This window comes from Hippocampus bargibanti, linkage group LG12 (assembly GCF_051943395.1).
Source record: "Hippocampus bargibanti isolate YZ-2025 linkage group LG12, ASM5194339v1, whole genome shotgun sequence".
NCBI classification, from domain to species: Eukaryota; Metazoa; Chordata; class Actinopteri; order Syngnathiformes; family Syngnathidae; genus Hippocampus; species Hippocampus bargibanti.
In genome coordinates this window covers 13,810,707-13,832,428 of record NC_142745.1, presented here as the reverse complement: position 1 = coordinate 13,832,428, position 21,722 = coordinate 13,810,707, and the positions used below count along the sequence as shown (strand labels likewise).

Sequence of the window (21,722 nt, the reverse complement as noted above, 5' to 3'; positions counted from 1 at the left end):
TTGAATAATTTGAACACAGCGTTCGTTTAAAGACGTTTTGTTGAACATAGAAGGGAATTTATCTTCAGATGACACCTTGATTTTAATATCATAACCGTAATGGCACATTACCTCCACCAGATGGTGACACAATCTTCAAAATTCGTCTGTGTAAACTCCCGGTCCTAAAAAAGCAGGGGTCCCTTTTTGGTCAGGACTCACATAATTGTTTAGCTGACCGATAATCGTGTGCATTTTGTGCTTTTTCATTTTATTCAGAATACAAAGCAAACAACAGTTTCACAATCATGTCGATTTTTTTAAAAAAAGTACATGGAAACACACACTTTTGCTAATTAAGATTTTCACAAATATCCTAATAGCATCGTCTCTTCATTAATTCCAAATGCATCAAGCGGGTTGCTTCAATATTTTAGTTTTCATCAGAATGCCAACAATACCTTTTTTTTTTAATTCTTTTATTGATTGATTTTTTTTAACTCATTCATTGCCAGACAATGTGTAAAAACGTCTTTGTTGTAAAGTGTCCTTGAGTGTTCAGAAAGGCGCTTGTAAATTAAATGTATTATTATTACTGCCATGCCAGGGTTTTTGTAATTTTTACTCACATTGCATAACCCACAGAATATTGGTTTTAGGACTACATAAACATTCAATGCAGCGTAAGAAACCTTAGACTCTCTTCTTCGCTCAGAAAAAAAGTGTTAATTCCTAAATTATATGGTTCTGGAGTTATATGAGCTTGAAATGGGGTCGGCTGTACAAAAGGTCAATGCTGCCCCCTCGTGGGAGGGAAAATATTGCCAGAGGTCTGACCAGACCTTGATTTGCACTCCCCCGCAAGGAAAATCAAAATCTCAACAAATCAAAAATTTGGATATTATGGTGCTCCACGTCATGCTTTTCAATTTCCGAATAAATTCGGGAATGGCAGAGAATGAGTTAATTCAACGTTTTTTTTAATTAAACCAGATGTAGTTAAATCCTGGTTGGTTAAAGATAATTGAATCCCATTTATTACCTGCTACAATGCAAGTGGTACACGTAATACTTTTTTACAAGTGTACGATCATGTTGAGGAGCGATGAAAACATTAACAGAGAAAGTTCCACAGCAATAAACAAAAATACAAAAAAACAACATTAAGCCTCAAAACCCTTTTTTACAAGATTATTAAACCTAGTTTATCTGCTATCATTGGACCTTTTGTTTGAAGAAAAAAAGAGATTTTAACATGACTTGACTTTCCAAAATAAAAGGTAGAGAGTGGCGACAAAGCAAAATTAGTCCCCTTTGTGTGTATTTCCCAAGTACGCGGGATGCAAGCTCCTCTTGAAAGGCCCCGTATTCCAAAATGTTCACATTACAGGCATTGTCATTCATGTCATTATGAACCTCACTGACAGAATTGTCATTGTTCTGCGTGGTGGAGTTGTGATAGCAGAAGAAGACAGTTGATTTTGCTCGATTGTGTCTTTCCGAAATTGGAAAGCCTTTAAGGTAGCAAACAGGGAATGTGGATAGAATGAACCAGTGGTTGATTGTTATATTGGGTTAAGGGAGTGTTGAAATTCACATTTCTGTGTCAGCCACTGGGGTTGGGCCCGCGGCAGAGTGCCCATTGGTGGTTGGGGCAGCATTGGTCCCATTTTCTGGTGGGGATTCACCGTTGGCAGTGGCAGGTTTGTCGGTGGGCTCCTGAGGCAAGGGGGCGACGGATACCAGCGTATTGGCCTGGCTTTCTTCATCCACCTGGTAGGACTCGGCCTGTGGAAAGCACACAACAAACAGATAAAAAATAAATATCATTTACTGTACTTTCCACATTATAAGTCATCAATTTTTTGCGCATAATAATAGTAATAATAATAATAATAATAATAATAATAATACATTATATTTATAATCAACTTTCAAAACCGGTCTGACTTATATACAGAAAATGTTTTTTTAAATATGTCATTCGTTGAAAGTGCACATTATAATGCGGTACATCTTATATATGGAAACATTTTTTAAATATGTCATTCATTGAAGTTGCACCTTATAGTCAATACTAGTATATTTCTTTAGTTGTCAAAAATCATTTTCAGACCTTAATATTGTCATTTCTAAGTTAATTGTCATATATTTACATGATCCGAGTTATTTCCGGGTTGAGTGAAGGACAAGCTAGATATCTGTTAGCTATCTATTAGCTAGCTAGCTTTCTATCCCAGTTACTTCCAGGTTGAGTGACCGCTGGCACGTGTGGCTGCCGCTGCTCACCCACAGAAAAAAACTTATCCTGTGACTGTAAAGTGACCTTGGGAGTTTTGAAAGTCATTTAGAAATGAAATGTATTATTATTATTATTATTATTATTATTATTATTATTATTATTATTATTATAAAAGGGAACTTCTACCCCCTTGTGGAAGGGAAAAACATTGCTAGTGGCCATGGCCAGCGCTTTATAGGCATTCAAGCATGACAAACCAAAACCTGAACAAATTCAGGAATAAATTAGTGAATGGCAGTTAATAAGTTAAAAAAAAAACCTTTTTTTCAAAATGTGCATCAAGCTAACATGTAACCTCGACCTGTTTAATTTTCCTGTTCAAATGAGACACACAATCCGGCAAGAACGTGTGAAGGGCGACTGGATTTTTGAACATGAAGGCGTCACCCCAAAGTAAACAAAGCATTCTCCCTAGCATGCAATCGTCACACTAACTCTTCCTGATGCCGTTCATTTTTAAGGAATGGCTCATGGTATGAGAAGATCTCCGCGGGATGATATAAGATACCCGGGATGATGTTGAGGAACCGAGACCTTGAACAAAGGCAGCAGTTCCATCAACACGGTCACATGGGCGTACTCGAGAGGCCGTAACTCTTTAGAATGGATGATGTCATAGCAAGGGAGTCAAAAGGGAACTCAAACCATGTGTAGCCTTGTGGAAAGAGGTGAAATTAAAAAGAACAAAAAAAGGGGGTTCAAATGAACCGAGTCAAACTGTGTCATGATAAACTGACTATGTGCTAATCATAAATGTGATTCATAATCTTTTAACACATTAATTAAAAAAACATCTGCCTCGGGTTTGTTTTTGGCTGTGATTTTGGTGGTCCAATATTAAATTGCCATACTGTTGACACCATTTTTTATGGCTATCCAAGACAGTGTTTTGGGATGCCTAAAAAGTCCGCCCTTGTGACAATGTAATGTCCAAACGTGTAGTGTCCAGACATGTCCTGTCCAGATGTGTAATGTCTGCTTTCCCAAACTTGCCTGCCATATTTTTAGTTTCGTGTTCCGTATCTTTGTTAAAGGCCCAATTCATCATCATATATTTCATACATTTTTTGTCTTTGTACGTGTGTGTGTGTGTGTGTGCGCGCGCGCGCGCGCGTGTGTGTGTGTGTGTGTGTGTGTGTGTGTGTGTGTGTGTGTGTGTGTGTGTGTGTGTGTGTGTGTGTGTGTGTGTGTGTGTGTGTGTGTGTGTGTGTGTAAGTTGGGGGGGTGACGATACCAGGGTTGAATGATTTACATTGACTACTTAACATGTCATGTCATGACATTTCTGCTCCGCAACAACTTTATGTACCGTTTATCTGGAAGGCTAATTTACAATAAATGAATGAATGAATGAATGAATGAATTAATGATGGATAACAAATATATAAATAAACAACTATATAAAAATCGATGGATAATAAATGAATAAATAAATAAGATGATAACAAACATATAAATAAACAACTAAATGAAGACATGATGGATAATAAATGAATGAATAAATGAATGAATGAATGAATGAATGAAAATGGATAATAAATATATACATAAACAACTATATAAAAATTGATGGATAATGAATGAATGAATGAATGAATGAATGAAATGGATAATAAACATAAAAATAAACAACTATATAAAATTGATAGATAATAAATAAATGAATGAATAAATAAATAAGATGGATAATAAATATATAAATAAACAACTAAATAAAAAAGATGGATAATGAATAGATAAATAAATACATAAATAAATAAAACGGACAATAACTATATAAATAAAAAACTATAAGAAATTGATGGCTAATAAATGAATGAATGAATAAATGAACAAATGAATAAATAAATAAATAAGATGGATAATAACTATATAAATAAACAATTAAATAAATGGATGGATGAATAACTAAATAAAATGGATAAAAAGTATCTAAATAAACAAGTAAATAAAAATGATGGATAATAAATAAATAAATAAATAACTATACAAAATTGATGGCTAATAAATGAATGAATGAATAAACAAATAAATAAATAAGATGGATAACAACTATATAAATAAACAATTAAATAAAAATGATGGATAATAAATAACTAAATAAATAAATAACTAAATAACTAAATAAATAAATCTACAAACGTTTATGTCCTTTGATCCACTTACCAGCCGAACTCCTTTGGAATTTTTTCGGTGAGTCTTAAAGTAATAACCGGCGACTAGCAGAGCAGCCAGCAGGAGCCCTGTCAGCAACAGTGAAACCAGCACCACTTTGGAATTCTTCCTCCAGTGAGGAACCGCCTCCTTTACGCCGGCCTACTCCGCCAAATCAAAACATACAAAATGAACAACAGTTGAAAAAGCAGCATTTGAACGGTTTCCCTACCTTGTCTTTGATATTGTCGTTGTTGAACTTGTTGACCATGCCTTTAATGTCATCTGCAAAATAGGAAAAGCATGTCTTTGGTTATAATCACGCTTCTAATCAGATTGATCTTCATCATCATCATTAATTCTATGTCTGACCTTCAACATATTGTCCAGCGACAAGGATCTGGTCCGTGTTGTCCTCCTGGTAGATCAGCAGCTTACAGTCTTCGCCACAAAGTTCTTCTCGAACGCTTTGAATTTTCACCTTTGTGTTTTTCTGCCAACATCAAAGAGTATATGGGGAGAGTTGTTAAGATTGCACCACTGTCCATGTTTTTATGTTACTGTTGTGTTTATTATTTTGCTCTATGCTGACTATTACGTGAAGTGCTTGGTTACAGCGGCAGATGTTGTGAAAGTGCTATATAAATTAGGATGTATTGTATTGTATCGCTCGGCAAACATCATCAGACCTGATATAAGGTGTAAAAAATGTGCATTATACTTACACAGGTGGAAGATTGGAGGAGTTTCAGATTGACAGCGTTTTTATCCTGGACAGCCTCTTTGCCCACGCACACAACATCGCCCTATAGGGTGCAAGCCAAAAAAAGGCGTTCAGGAAAAGGCTTCCCACCAGTCAAACTCAACGACTGTGTCCAAATTCAAAGGGCAAACCACCCAAAAGCCATAATTTTGGCCTCATTACATAATTTCTGTCGCCTCGACGGCATGCAATTTCCAAATTTGAGAAAGACAATTCACAGGCGAATATGATTGAATTTGGGCATCACTTGTGACAGCGTCGCACAATAATTGACGTCATGCGGCCAAAACTGTAGTCCAGCATCTAAATTTGGACACTACCATAGCATACCTGTCAATTTTGGCTAATAGCTGTTTTTTTAAATGATTACAATTCCCGTATAAAAGTTGTAGTACGCCGTACATTATTTGAAAGGATTAAAAAAAAACGCTCACACAAGCGGAAATGCAGGCAGTTTACCGCGCATGGGCACGTTATACTTTTATCAGAATCAGAATACCTTTAGTGGTCCCATATTGGGGAAATTTGCGATTTATAATAATAATAATAATAATAATAATAATAATAATACATTTCATTTATAAGTCCTATTGTTCACAGCGACCAAAAATATTAGCTGGTTTGCCCGAACAATACTAGCATTTTCGTTGGCTACCAGCAGTTGAGACGAGTGGATTTGAGCCAAAGTGGTCTTTGTAAGGTCAGGTCACATTTGTTTTTTCTTGAATAAAAGTTGTAGTACGCCGTACATTATTTGAAATGATTAAAAACGTAAAAAGTACGGGGAAGACGTATAAATTGACATGTCTTGCAAAGACAGCTCACCTCGAGAACGTTGTCCGGGCCATCACCTCTTGGTGGCGCTGGTGCGTCGGTCGTCTGTTCCCGGTTTTGGGGTTCGTCTGCATTCACATCGACTATGATCTGTCCTTCGTCAGCCGCTGTGGGCGTGTCCTCGTTCTCGTTCTGTTGTCCCGTTTGATCTGTAGGTGGTGCCTGAGTGGTCTGTACATCGGTGTTTTGGGTTTCCATCACAACATCAAATAGTTGATTGTTTGAATCTGGGGAGAGAATTAAATAGAAATGGGGAGGGAATCAGATTTAATGACAGGTATCTGTATTAACATTTCTTGATTGCGGAATTAAGATTTTCCAGAAATGCAGTACAAGTGGCCAAAGTTGTCTTTGGAAACGACCCTCAGCCATTTGTATTAACCTGTAAATTAGGGGTGCTCCTTATGTCGATCCAGTCAATAATAATAATAATAATAATAATAATAATAATAATAATAATAATAATAATAATAATAATAATAATAATACATTTAATTTATAAACGCCTTTCAAAACTCTCAAGGTCACTTTCCAGTCACAGGACAAGTTTTTCTGTGAGTGAGCTGCCACACGCGCCGGCGTTCACTCAACCCGGAATAACTCAAATACATAGAAAGCTAGCTAGCTAATAGGGAGCTAATAGATTGCTCCATAGTTTGCATGACAAGGCAATGTGACATTGTCATGAACTGACGCTATACAAATACAGTTGAGCTGGTTTGAAAAAAATTGACGTCAGCCTAGCAGCCATCCCTTCACTTGATTGACACACCGGACAACCAAGCAGATGACATCTCATTATTAGGTACACTTTGTGTACTCAAACAACGCCCCTCAGCAAGTCAATAGTTAGACCCTAATTTTTCCACTCGGTTTTTCGTCTTAAACGTAAAATAGGACATAAAAATGAGTCGGGAGCTGAACCAAATAAGACAAAAAATAAAGGACAACCGACGTCTCCGGACAAGTTGTGTCCATAATTTGTAAAATGGCTTCAAATGACTTCTACTGAGCGTATTTTAATAAGATTCCCCCGCATGTAGCTATATTTTACCTTTTAAGACTTGCGCTGAATATTCAGGAAGTCTTGTTTTTGAGTTGGTGACGAGTCCGTACGTGACGTCACTAAAGGAACGCCCCTGACCGAAAAAAAAACACATTGTAGCAGTCCTTCCATCACGTCGATGTATTTTGTTGTACTTGTTTGGACTGGGGACCTCGTGTTGCACCCAAAAGGCACCAGAAGAGGGCGTCCAAGCTCCATATAAGGAATTTATCAGCATGTGGAAACGGAGGTGGCCACAGGAGGTCGCCATTTTGTGCCTCTTTTTCGGTGAGAAATTTTCCCTCAATTTTGCCTCATAATGGCACAGAATAAATTCTTTAATCGATTGCAAACATGTATGCTTTCCTCTTCAGAACTATTTGAATCATATTCATAACTAGATGTGTAACAAGAAAGCATATAATCCGAATCTGAAGCCATTGTTTTGATTCTCCAGCAATGCAAGACGTCTTGGCGTGACGTCACGAACTGGGGGCGGGACTTTCTGAAAATGCCAAATTCGCAGCTCAATTTTTTGCAGATTTTTGACACTTTAAGTCATGTTTATTGGTGTTTTGCATTTGAATAAAAATATCATACTGCGTGTTTTGGGTATTTTAGATGCTATTAAACAGGGGTGTCAAAGTCATTTTTTGCCACGGGCCACATTGTAGTTATGGTTTCCTCTCAAGGGCCGTTATGAATTTGGGGAACCCATTAGAATGTTTAAATCCCTTCAAACATTACATATAGAGCACACAGCAAATTAATGAATGAAATCTGAAGTCAAGAATAATGACTTTTATTGTGGTTGACATCCAAAAATGTGAAATTTTGGCTCAGATTTTAGCAATCATCATGGAATTTAACAAGTTTGATTTGCTTTCGCGGGCCGAAAAAAATGATGTGGCGGGCCGGATTTGGCCCGCGGGCCTTGACTTTGACACCGTGCTATAAAACGTTTTACTGATCTCAGTTAAGAAACAAAAAAGTGACGTTGGTTGTCCATTAAGTCACACTCTATTTCATCCATAGAGACAAATTCCCTGGGAGAACTTCCATCTTACCGTTAGCTTCAGTTGTCATCGGGATCATGTCTCCTCTGACATGTTCTTCTGAGGCGACAGTCGTCGCTGTGCCCGTGGCGTCGATCATCTTGTGCTTTGACCCCCACTGAAAAGCAGTGTTAAAGTCAAACTGATCAGTTTGCTTGCTATGAGAGAGATTATACACTCCATGCTTTACATTCCTTGGCTGTGCAGGCCAGATGGCATTTAGTACACGATCGAGCTCTTAGTGTACAACCACGAGCATATCTGATCTCTCAACAAGATCTTAAATCAATGAACTGCAGTTATAGAAAAAAAAAATGTCTATTGGGTGTCCTTAACAAATAAACCTTCCCTTACGATGAAACATAGTCCAGCCAGCCAAATGTGCTCACCTCTCCCTGGGAATAACGCAAAACGTTTCCCACCAAATTTTGAACTTGCCAGAGGCAACATGGTGGACTCATGCCAAAGTGCGAAAAATATTTATTATTGTAGCAAACGCTTTGCATGCCAGAAAAGGAGCGTTTCACACCAGATACAGTGACACGTGCTGTCAATCACAACCAGCACTCTATTTAGTCTTCCCGTGGGTGCGCTTCTACCTGAGCCGTTGTTTTATTATAATAAATAGAAAAAATAATCTTTCAATGAAACAACGAATGAATAAATGAAGAAATTTACATGCAACAAAAGCTGTTTGCATTTTGGGGGGAATTGAGCAGATGGGGGCAATCAATCCATCAGCTACACATCTTCAGTCGACCTCATTCAAGACGTCTTGAAAATCTATTAGCCGGCTATCTTGTTATCGAGCTATTTAGCTAGCTACTGTTTCTATTAGCTATATAACTAGCTAGCTATTAGCTATCTATTCGCTTGGTATTAGCTATCTACTCGCTAGGTATTAGCTATCTATTCGCTAGGTATTAGCTATCTATTCGCTAGCTATTATCTATCTATTCGGTAGATAATAGCTATCTATTCACTAGCTATTTGCTATCTATTCACTAGCTAATAGCTACCTATTTGCTAGGTATTAGCTATCTATTTGCTAGCTATTAGATATCTATTCGCTAGCTATTTGATATCTATTCGCTAGCTAATAGCTATCTATTTGCTAGCTATTAGATATCTATTCACTAGCTATTAGCTATCTATTTTCTAATTATTAGCTAACTATTGGTATCTATTTGCTCGCTATTAGGTATCTATTCACTAGCTATTCGCTATCTATTATTATTATTATTTATTCCCTTGTCCAATCTAACTTGGGTTCAAAAGGTTCAAAAACAGTTTGTGCTCCAATATTTGCATTAAACTGTTGACTCTGGATTTTTGTTTTGACATAGCGCCATACGCTCATAGTTAATCAGGGTTTTCAGTTATTTCACTTTCACCAATAGATGATGAGGTAATAGGATGATGATGCCTTGCTTGAGTATTTTGCCAAGGTTAAACCACCACTGAAGACTTTCCCAACTGTTTTGTATTATGGGATGGTTATGTCATTTTCCAGTCCTTCCCAACATAATTTCAGACTTTAAAATTGAGTTTGAATGTGTTATTTCTAGCATGTCACTTTCCACAATGATTTTTTTTGTATTTTGTTTTATCTTTTTGTGCTGCCATCCAATGCTGACACCGAGCCGGTGGTGCATTTGAGGCCTTTTGTTGACGCGACAGGTTAGATTGGAAGAAAGGAGGGTCCAAGAATCAAACCCAAACACAACATTCCAGCTGCCCAGATTTGGCCACGCTGCCAAAACACCACCTTCATTACTTCACTTTCCAAACATTCCCATAATGCATCAACTCTGCAGATCTCATTACGCCCTCTCGCTGTCTCACTTTCTGAGTTTTTGCTGCTTCCTGCACTCTGCAAATTGTCATATTGCTTGCGGCTTTGTTCACATGCGGCTTTCATTTAAATGTTTAAGTTGTCACAAAATTGGCTTCAGACAATTGGCTTGCTAGTGATTTTTTTTGTCAAAGGCACCGGATTGCATCATATATTATCATTTCGTATAAAATGAGAAGACAATTTAGCGGCCTATCGAGTCTGTTTACTTGCAATCCAAGGTTGCTGTGATCTGTCACACCCGGCTTTTTTAAATGTATGGCGCATCATCAATTGGCAGCATGTGTAATGTTAAATTAGGGGCTGCAAATGAAGAAGGGCACCATCTGCATTCAGACGATGTGCAAAAATGTGTCCACTCCAATGCCAGGGTTTTTGTCATTGTCAGTCAAATTCCAGGACCCACAGAATATGGAGTTGTAGGACTACATAAACATTAAATACAGCATTAGGAACCTAAGACTCTCTTCTTTCATCAGAAGAATCGATCTCTTTGATCCACTCATCTTTCATCTAGAACTGTTTCATGTTACAAAGAGGGTACAGCAAATGCTGAAGATTGAATGACTCTGTGTCTTAGTGTTGTCATATTATTTGTTATTTAATTTTTAGGGTTTTTTTTTTCACTTCAAGATGGGACCCTGAGAGTGACTGCCTTTCCAGCAGCTCCTGTATTTTGTTTTTCTACTAATTTCTTTCATTTCCTCTTCCTTTCATAACGTTGCTGCTGTGAAATGTCAATTTCTCCACTGCGAGACGAATATAGGAACATCCAGTCCAATCCAATCCAGAAATAGAGTTAGTTCCTAAATTATATGGGTTTGGAGTTGTATGAGCTTGAAATGAGGGCAGCTGGCCAAAATATAATGCAATACATACATATGGTTTATATAGCGCTTAACCAACAGCTGAAGCTGGAACAAAGCGCTAACATGGGAAAAGGGGAAATGCTGTCCCCTTGTGGAAAAGAAAAAACATTGCCAGAGGCCATGGCAAGCGCTTTATCGGCACCCTATTATGAAAAAACAAAACCGCGCTAAATTCTCCACTGCGAGACTAACAAAGGCTAATCCAATGCAATAAATCCAGCTCTGTAATTACCAGCAGCCCCAACCCAATCCACAGTCAGAACCAATAAATGGAACAAAGTGAATCCAGGTGCCCATTTTTCAACAATTTAAGGATCATAAATTTGATGTATTCATAAACGAGTCTTCGAGCACTACGTACAAGAAACTGTTTTTGCCTCTGAAATGGCATGATCTATATTCACTTCAGTGTTCGAGAGCTAAATTGTATTATTCTTTTGATCCAAAATTCTTCTTTGATATCTTTAAATCAGAATCAGAATCAGAATCATCTTTATTGCCAAGTATGTAGAACACACAAGGAATTTGTTTCCGGTAGAACATGCTGCACTAGTATCGTTGTCAAAAAAACTGCTAAGTGGCACTATACAGTTCCATTTTGGCTACTGTTGAAAGAGTTCAAAGAGTTAATGGCTTGGGGGAAGAAGCTGTTTAAATGTCTGCTGGATTTGGTGCACGCTGCACTAGTATCGTTGTCAAAAAAACTGCTAAGTGGCACTATACAGTTCCATTTTGGCTACTGTTGAAAGAGTTCAAAGAGTTAATGGCTTGGGGGAAGAAGCTGTTTAAATGTCTGCTGGATTTGGTGCGCATGGATCGGTAGCGCCTGCCTGAGGGGAGTAGCTGGAAAAGGTGGTGGGCAGGGTGCGGAGGGTCCCGTAGGATATTGAGAAATGTTCTACAGGGTATAAACACATATATTAGTATTAATGCCACTGATTTTTCTGATATCCCCCTTTCTCACCATGCCTGCCTTTACCTTATTTATTTCAAAAACAAAAAAAGGCAGGGCCCTTTTTTTAATCACGTCTTGCTTTTGCACAAAGGATTATCACGCTTTCCAACTATTTGTCTGCTCTTTACTTCCTTCATTAAATCAATGTGACAAGCAGTTGCCACCAAAATATGCGCCTGTATGTTATGTGTGAACAGGTGCTTCGGCCAGTAGGCTGTGTGGAGGCCATTTGGCATGCTCTCTGTCCGTTACAGCTGCTCATTATTTTGTAAATATGTACGTGCACAGAATGGTTTTCATACTGTGTGGCACATGGAAACTGGGTGTGTGTATACTGTATATATATATATATATATATATATATATATATATATATATATATATATATATATATATATATATATATATATATATATATATATATATATATATATATATATATATAGTGGCTACTGTAGCTAGCCAGGTGGCTACTGTAGCTACTGTGGCTAGCTAGATGGTTACTGTGGCTAGCTAGACGGCTACTGTGGCTAGCTAGATGGTTAATGTGGCTAGCTAGGTGGCTACTGTGGATAACTAGGTGGCCACTGTGGATAGCTAGGTGGCCACTGTAGATAGCTAGGTGGCTACCGTAGCTACTGTAGCGAGGACAGATAGATCGATAGATACAATCACACGAACTAGTCTGCTTTTCTTGGAATTGCATCTTAAAATGTGAAACTTTTTCCAGGTGACAGCATATCTGATCAATTCAGAGCAGTCTTGGGAGTGGAGCGACATAGTACACTAATGGGTGAGAATGCATAGTCAAGTTTTATTTAATTGGAAGATTTCCTTTATCAGAATGTTTGTATGCTAAACATTTTTTTTATTTGACAGCCAGTAAGAGACAACACATAATTTGGGGACCGATTTAGACTTTGACTTGTAAAAAACATCCTTACTTATTGTACCATGATTTTGCAATGATAAAATGTAGTGGAAACTATCCCCTTTTCTTTCCTGAAAAACTCACCTATTTGCGGTTGAGTTCATGTATAGTAATGCTTTGCTGCCATCTTGTGGCATATATAACCACTCCACGAGAATCAATCCTTCCGAATAGGGTAGGCACATATTAGCCAAAATAACACAAATTATAGTAGCTTGGTGTGTGTTGCTATTTAGAACTTTCTGGTGGTAACAATACCTCGGCAACCACAAATGAGGAAGTCATTGTGCATTATATTGGTTGGCTTTTATATCAGTCCCTGACCTTGTGTGGCTTTCTTTTATAACCCTGGTCAGTAAGCTGTCATCGACAGCTGCCATCCTTCTTCTGTCTCTGGGTGGTCTGCTTGTTTAATTTACCAGAAAAAAAGGATGTGGATCAAAATGGCTAATGCATGAATTTGAGGTTTTGTTACACAACCGGGACTCGTTCAAGTGGCAGAGCGCTGAGAAGCCAAGGTGTGTTGTTTTAGCTCTGTGACTGCTCCTTCCCCACAGTGGAGCTGTGGCAGGCCTGTGCGGCAGAGGCAGAGGTGAACCTCTTTCAAGTGGTGTTACAAAATTTAAGAGTGATATTTTGACGAATGATTGTAAGTGACCCTTGAACCAACCAGAACTTTGCTTTCTTGGAACCATTTTGGCACAGCCACAGCAACGATCCATGTTCGAATCATACTTTGACTCTGCAGTCTCTCAAAATACGACCACGGCCTTTATTGCGGGAGCTTTTCTCGTAAAAGGAAGCCTATCAAACTGTCTTGTTTTGGTCTATTGGTTTAGTAAGAATTGCAACAAAAAAAGAAAAATAAATATTGTAACTGTATTTGTGCATAGATAGACCGATCCATAGATTAATCTATAGATAGATCGATCGATAGATCTTTACCTCAACTTCAGCTCAACGAGTATCAATGCTGTAGACTGTTTAGCACATTTTGAGGATTTAGGTTAGGGTGTGACAATAATAAAACTTTAGTATGACAAACATCCATAGACTTATCGTGGGTGATGTTGAAAGTATTTCCCCGTGGGAAACATTTTTCAGACTTCCGAAAAAATGTGTTTGATGAGCGACCCAGAATGAATTTTGATCAACCTTTGCGTTTCCACTGTACTCCTCTACAATGGTGTAACTGCACCCAACTCCCAGTGATCATCCATTGTGTGTCCTGTCTCAAAAACCCAGCAAATCTCCAGTGACACCATCATTCTAATTATCCTTGACCCCTTGGGCTGACTTCATCACTCCATTTTGGATTTTCCCACCAGAAAAAAGGGCTACTATGGTCTGTATATATCCCACCCCATAGACTCCCCTTTCTCCATCTCTTGGGACTGGTGATGGAGGAATGCGGTTGGCTCGAAGCCTCCCGGCTCCACGCCCCTCACCGACCGCTCGCCTTCTCCCAGTCACGCACGGCTAATCCCTCTGAGGTGAGCCATACCCACCTCCCACATTTGAGAGAGCAACGTGTCCAGAACCAGACCATAACAATCTCCTCTCACTACATGTGTTCTTTATTTCACCGCTGGGGACAAATTATGCACAAGCTAAACTTTTCCCACGGTCGCAGAGAACTCGCCCTGCCTTTCGTCACAAATAGACATGGCTAATTCTCCGTTGCATCACCTTGTGAGAAAATAATTTGGGATCTGCAGGCTTCATTCGACCTACAACATCCTGATGTTTCTGCTAATTTGCAAATTGTCCCATGTGACAGAGATGGCACAATGCCATTATTTCTTACAATTGTACCATTTAGGTTTGTCAGCTTTGACCAAAATGTCATTGCATGGCGATTTTATCGCGATTGTCAACACTGAAGCTGTTGTGACTGACTATGACTATTTCAATAAAGCCCCCTCTGTTCCTTGCAGATGTTTTCTTCATGCTATATGTGTGAATCTTGATTTAGCTGCTACTAAAAGACGTGACGAACAGGCTATAATACTTGCTTGAAATCACCACTCGGTACTTAACTGAGTGGGTCACGACTGGTCAAAACCTTGACCTTTCAAATTAGATTATTTTTTAACAAAAGGGACAACTTCACCCTTGTATATACCAAGGCCGCTGTCTTCACAGACATCTGCAATGGTGGCCATTTCTAATCAGCGTAACATTTGGTGACTCCATGCTGTCTCCCATTTTATTCAGCATGGTGAGGACTGTGAGAGGGGCTGCTGTCCATTTTTTTAGTCACATCGCTCGAAATCTATCTCAGTTCACAATAGCACTAAACGAGTTACCTAAAATATGGTATTTTCCCCAAGTCACCCCCTTAATTAAGAAGTGAATGAGCTCTCGCTTTGTGATTTCATATCCGTCTCCTCCAAATGAACCTCGGTTGTAGAGTTTTAAGAACATGCCGAGGAATGTGACACCAGAGCCTCACCCTTTGGGTTAAACGTGCTCTGCAACTCTAGCCTCTTTGAAACAACAGGCTGCTGACCCCCAGTATCTTGACTATGCCGACTTGACCACCTCCCCCATACCTCAACCCCCTTCCTCCCCTTCATTCCTGTCAGAGCGATTGATGGCCGTCCCGTCCTCTCCCCTTGGCAGAAAAACACCGGGGCGTTCATGGTTTCAATCTGGTCCGTGTAAGCAGCGCATATTTCACCCGGTGCTGCCCAGCTGCAGCGGAGGCGACCCCGAGGGCTGCTTATCAAAAGTGCGCTGTCGGCTTTTGAGGGTCACAATCAGGAAATGTGACATCTGCTTTCAATTGGCTGATTCTTGGCGCACCCCACCCTTCCCCCTTTTCTGCAGTCACGTTCGCTTTTGCATTTTACGAATAGGCCTGTTGGCTTTCATTGTGTGCAGGTCGAAAGTTGAGGCATTGTATCATCACTAGAGTGAGTCATGCAGATGCTCTGAGGCTTCATATTGATTACACAAAGTATTTGTGATGTAGTCCACTCTACTCACGCAGTTCTAGCTATCACAATCCATTAAGGCTCTTTAGTCTGTGTAAGGAATTTGAACCATCATTTAGTGTTTTAAGCACTTAACTTTGCCATCTCCTACGCACGCCTTCTGCCCACGTTTATAACGGTCATGTCAAGAATGAAGTCGTTTGATTAAAGCCACCTTTCACCGATTCAGCTCCCATGCTACATTTTCAAACAGTAAAGGTTTCTCTGATGAGTATACAAATAATTGTAAACATTCAATCAGAATCAGAATCAGAATCAGAATCATCTTTATTGCCAAGTATGTAGAACACACAAGGAATTTGTTTCCGGTAGAACACGCTGCACTAGTATCGTTGTAAAAAAAAACTGCTAAGTGGCACTATACAGTTCCATTTTGGCTACTGTTCAAGTGCTTTACTTTGTAAAGTGCTCATTCCATTCCTGGTTTTACATGGAGGTGACAGTTTTGTTGTCTAAACAATGGGCAGGGGTATCAAACTCCACTGTCATACTAGACCTTAAGCCAATATCCCAGTTAGCGGCAAACTTTTGCAAAATGAGTCGATTGTTGATTTTTCTTCAGGGTTCATTCAAGGTTACCAGCAGTTTGAATAGTCACCGACCTTTTTTTCTCAGACCAGAATAACCATTAAAAATGTTGGCGAACATCTGGCAAGCATTTGCGATCTTGAATGAACATTGATAATAAATCAACTTTTGCGACCTTCGCAAACAAGTCCATCAATGGGATACGGACTTTGACAGGAGTGTTGGGTTTTGACCTCAATCGCCAGTTCATCTGCACCTAAAAGCAAGCAACTAATCATTTGACGACACCGAGGTTAAAATATCAGCTAGAGAAAATAGATGGTTTGAAAGAGAAGTAAATATCAATATTTGTAAAACATCAAAACCCTTCACTAAATCGCCATGGTGGTTTCAGGTTTAATTTAGACCATGCTTACCACAGTCTTTTTAGGCCGATACCACATATGCTTAGTCATGCTAATGAGGTGAAACCAGAGCCAGGCACAGGACAATGTAGGCAAACAGCTTGGCTACATAGAGTGGTTCATTGCTCCCCCAACCTTAGAGCAGGGAACTATCAGAGCAGGGGTCCGGCACAAGGACCTATCAGAGCAGAGGTCTGGCAGAGCCATCTCTATCCATTAGGGATATAAGGCCAGGGTTACCAGCACAAATTTAGTTCTTTGACAAAACTCTTTAGGAGTGAAACGTCTGACACTTTCAAAGAAGTACAGGTGACGGCTCTAGAAACCTTTAAAGCACGACTGCTTTATTTTTCAGAAAAAAATGTCCTTGTCTATCACGTTGAGGGCAAGAGAGACCGCTGGACTTCTCTGGGATCTCAATTTATCACAGTGGTGTGATGGTACCATTGACATCTGACTGCGTATTCTACTTCTATCGTCGTTAAAAAAACAATGATTAACATAATTACATAGTCCTCGCTTGGCTTTAAGATGGGCTGGGTTCTCTGAAGGACTGAAGAACCTCCCTAAAAACCACTTCTCGATGCACACAGACATTATACAGTGTTGTGGTGAAATATCGTTCACTTATGTTCCCTGTTTTCCCCCTAAGAAGCCTGGCCAATGTCTCCACGGCAGGAGTTTTCCCATGAGAGTCCATTATGCTACCAAAACTCTCTCTCTCCCTTTCTCTCTCTCTTTCCATTTGTCCCAGTCACCATTATACTCTGCGAGGATCATAAATCTCACCCAGAGAGTGAGATCGTCCTTCTTTGCTTATGTAAGATACAGCACAGACAGAGTTGCCCGAGTTGACCAGACAATTCCATTTGTCGAGTCGAGCTCAGGAAGTAGATGTTTGGTTCACATGTAAAGCAACACTTGAGGTTTTTTTTCCACGTGCATGAGAGTTGATGTGACGTGGTCTGCAGCAGTTCATGTTGATCAATATTGAACGTTTTGAAAAGTACGTTGTTGTTTCAAATATGTGGATGAGTTATTGAGCTGTGGAAGACACCCGCTTTGAATTAAGTCATCCAATGTGTGATTAATTTAAGACTGCAACAGAGAGGTTTGGTTTGATCTTGGCTCCAATTTGATACGTAAGGACTTTCACTGATTTGAACTTGGCTTAGTCACATTTTATTTGTCAGCGACGTTCCAGCTCTTCATTTTATGATGAATGGGGTAACCAGAGTTTGGTCATCTGGCTGGAACTCCCTCAACTCCCTTGGTAACGTGTTGGATCACAACGTGACTTATAATGTTTTGTTTACTTCCTTATTTGGTGTCTTGGCTTTCTGAAAGTTTTGATATTCCGAGACCTTAACTGTCTGTGAGCTTTGGATGGAAGCAGAAGCAGCTTTGGAGAAAAAAAAACATTGAAAGGACAAAATTCTTTGTGTGAACTCTGTGGATGAAAATGAGCATGAGGTCATACTAAAATGATGCAGGGGAAAATGAATTAAGATGCCGTTGAATTTACTTGGAACCACTTTTGGATTGCAAATTCCCCTATTGTGGGGCTATTAAAAGGCTTTCTGATTCTGACTCTTTCTGATTGTATGAGTTCAGTTGAACTTGATTATATGAGTCGTATCCAGTTTTACAGATGTGCAACTCCATCAACCAAAGACTCCGCACTACGTAGTAATACATAGTCTCCATCTTTCATTCAATGAAATAATAGCAAACATTTGGTAATAGCAAGAGTAAAATAGTAATCAATGAACTTAAAGGTTCAAGGAAAAAAATGATGAATGAAAATAGTCATTTTTAAATACCCCATTGATCACTCAGATGAACCCTTTGTTTGCCTTAGAGCTTTGCACGTTGGTGGTCAAGAAACCTCACTCGAAAATAAACCCTTTTTCAAAATTTAAACAAACTGTATATCAGGAAAAAGAAATATTAGCTTAATCCTGGATTCAAACTCAAAGACCAATTCAAATTCCTCCAACTTTCCATGCAATCTTAACCAGTTCTGCAAACTTTCCTCCACTTTGTAGCATATAAATCCATTACTCACCAATCAGGAGCGAACCGGCGAGGAGAAATGCAAAGGCCAGCGTGCTGACGGCTGGGCCAGCTCTCTGAGGAGATGATGCTGCCATGAACACGGCGATAAAAAAAAATGGAGGGAAAAGTATGTATAGCTTGGTTGAGCAAGCGCGTAGGGTTTCCTTTTACCCGGAGCAGGATGGATAAAGCGCCACTTGTGTTCAGTTACTTTTATACAGCCCTTGACTCCCTCCCACCCTGCCTTCTTCGTTTGTTTGAGGCCCAGCCCTGCACCCGTCTTCCTGCTGGTTACTTTAACCCTGCCTCTGTGACCAAACCCCTCGCTGTGAACCAAGGCAGATGTTGTAGAAGGGGGGTAGAATAGCCTCTTATTAGGACAACCGACACCATTTTTTTGTTTCCTAACTGACATCAGAAAAACGTTTTATAGCATCTAAAATACCCAAAATACGCAGGCTGATATTTTTACTCAAATGCAAAACACCAATAAAAATGACTTAAAGTGTTCCAAAACTGCTTCAAAATGACCTCGGAAATGGCGAGTTTGAGAAGGTGCCGCCCCCTTGTTCGTGACGTCACGGCAGGATAATCCACAAACAAAACAATGAATTCAGAGAGTTCATGTTTTGGAGAAGATGCTTTCTTGTTACATCCAGTTACGAATATGATTCAAATAGTTCTGAAGAGGAAAGCAGACATGTTTGCAATTGATTAAAGAAGTTCTTCCGTATCAAGATGTCTGGACTCCAATGTAGGTCCCAGAAAATGCACAAGATGGCGCACAAGCTCTGTTGGAAATGGGCTAATTTGTCTGCTGAGAATTTGTGTCCAATTTTATAGTGTTACTGCAATTGGTAGTGTTGGTGCGACACACGAGCACCATCGCATTATTTATGTGTTTTTCCTTCTAATTTCATCATCAACACGGATCAACACGATGTTTTCAACCAAACAAAGTACCCAAAATGCATTGTGTGTCACTTTCTCGGTCAGGGGCGTTCCTGACGTGACGTCACGTCAGGCATCGTCATCAACTCGAAAACAAGACTTCCTGAATATTCAACGTGAGTCTTAAAACGTAAAATATAGCTATATGCGGTGGAATCTTTGTGAAATGTGCTCAGTAGAAGTCATTTGAAGTGATTTTACAAATTATGTGCACAACTTGTCCGAAGGTGTCGGTTGTCCTTTAAGAAAAGTTGCAGATTCCTCAAATACCATACACATGCATGAAACTGCGCTATGTTTGTGGATTTTTTTTTTTTTTTTTGTCAATGTAGAAAATAAGTGACTGACCTGTGAACCCCGCGGCATGGGGGGGTCGTGATCCAACACACAATGAAAGGTGACTATTGACAAAAGGCCGGGACGCTCCCCTCTTTAACAGGCTTATGGAGATGGACTGCCGAGCACAATATCACATCGGAAACAAAGGTGCCGCTCTGTGTTATGCTAATTGAATTCATCCATTTCTGTAGCCCGAAGCTAGCAGCCGTCAACAAAGCCATCAATCAGGTGTAGCTGAGGCGACAAGTGAAGACGCACCAGGATCCGTTGAAATGTTTCACACTTTTGCGGAGAAGCAATGGACCCCCCTCCTAAAAACTAAAAATCATTCTCTCAGTTCTCATGGTCCAAAGAGCACATCTGGAAGCACTGGTGAAGGTATGCTAAATGACTTGTTAAGACAAAAAAAATAAGATCCCACCCTCATAGACAACAGTTTGTAAAAAACGTCCACTGGGATCTATTCTTAAAGCGGTTGTGTCATCTGACACCATTGCCTGTCACCCCCACATCCCGTCTCCCAGTTTCCTCCATCACCTCCCCCCATCAGACCACGACCCGAACCCCAAGCTCAAACAGTCTAGTGTTGAGCCCACCAATTGGGGCCCTCAGTGTGACTTTAGACAGACACACATACACACACAAGTAGCAGTCTGCAAATTTCAGCAGCCACAGCTGGAAAGTAACAGTCTCATCACCCCAGTAAAACATTCATTAGTCTATTAGCTAGTTAAGTATTGCAACCGTTTGAGTCCTCGTCAATCATAACTTCCTGTCGGATTGCGCTAAAAGTCGTGCATTGGCTGATGTGCATTATATTTTGTCCATGAATTCTTATGAAATAATTCAAGATTGTCTTTCAGTTTCCTTTCATTATTTTTCCCCTGTTGCGCTGCATCCAGACGTGTGTTTTTGTATTGAAGCATTTTACCAATCACATTTCAGCCATCATTTGTCACCAGGGTGCGTAATCTACCTGGATGCCTTCACAATCTGTTCTGCAGGCCATGAAGCATGAAATAAGTGTTGTTTTAACCAATCATATTTCAAGTTGGTTCCCCAAGGCATGCTGGAAGGCACTGGAAACGTCAAAGTTTTCACAAACTATGATTGGCTAGTCACTAGCCAATAATATGAGCCGCTAGTCATAGTGCATACTGGCCAGAGCTAGCACACTGTATCGGAAGCAAGTTGCAGAAGCAAATATATTGTGTTGATTTAATAGCAGTTTTGTCAACCCACAATGGCTGAAGGAGAAGAAGAAATAGATTTGGTTGGAGATTTATTGTTAAAGCATTTTCAAGACGGACTTTTCAAGAAAAAAATGGACATAATTAAGAAAGGTTGGTCAGTGATTTCCATGCTAATGGTAGCCTCTAGTGGACTTGTAGTAAATCACACTACACTTGTTTCAGTCTGGATTGATTTAGACGTAGCACTACTGAAGGCCTAGCGATAAAATCCAGAGCCTGCCACTGCCTAAATGGACCTTTAAGCCTTCGTGGCGGAAACAGACCCTTACAATACTTCGCTTTCCATTTGTACATGAATTTGAGTTTTTTTAGTCCTTGTTAGTTGTTTCGATAATACGCCATATCGTATTTATGGTTGCCGTCAAGGATCCGGTAATAAGAATGGAACCACGCAAATGTAGACTATAATCGCTGGGATTGTAATGTTGGGCCGAAAATCATGGTACAT

At 39.6% G+C, this 21,722-nt stretch overlaps 1 protein-coding gene across 1 annotated transcript; it reads right to left on the bottom strand.

The window, feature by feature from the left end:
* Positions 1-57: 57 nt before the first annotated feature.
* Positions 58-18,923, bottom strand: LOC148890596 (hematopoietic progenitor cell antigen CD34). Its single transcript, XM_089011075.1, is given in 9 exon segments — positions 58-1,767; positions 4,448-4,597; positions 4,668-4,720; positions 4,808-4,928; positions 5,161-5,241; positions 6,024-6,259; positions 8,145-8,227; positions 8,229-8,250; positions 18,742-18,923. Coding segments are annotated over 9 exon segments (1,026 nt in total). The 5' UTR covers positions 18,827-18,923; the 3' UTR covers positions 58-1,572.
* Between the last annotated feature and the right edge of the window lie 2,799 nt (positions 18,924-21,722).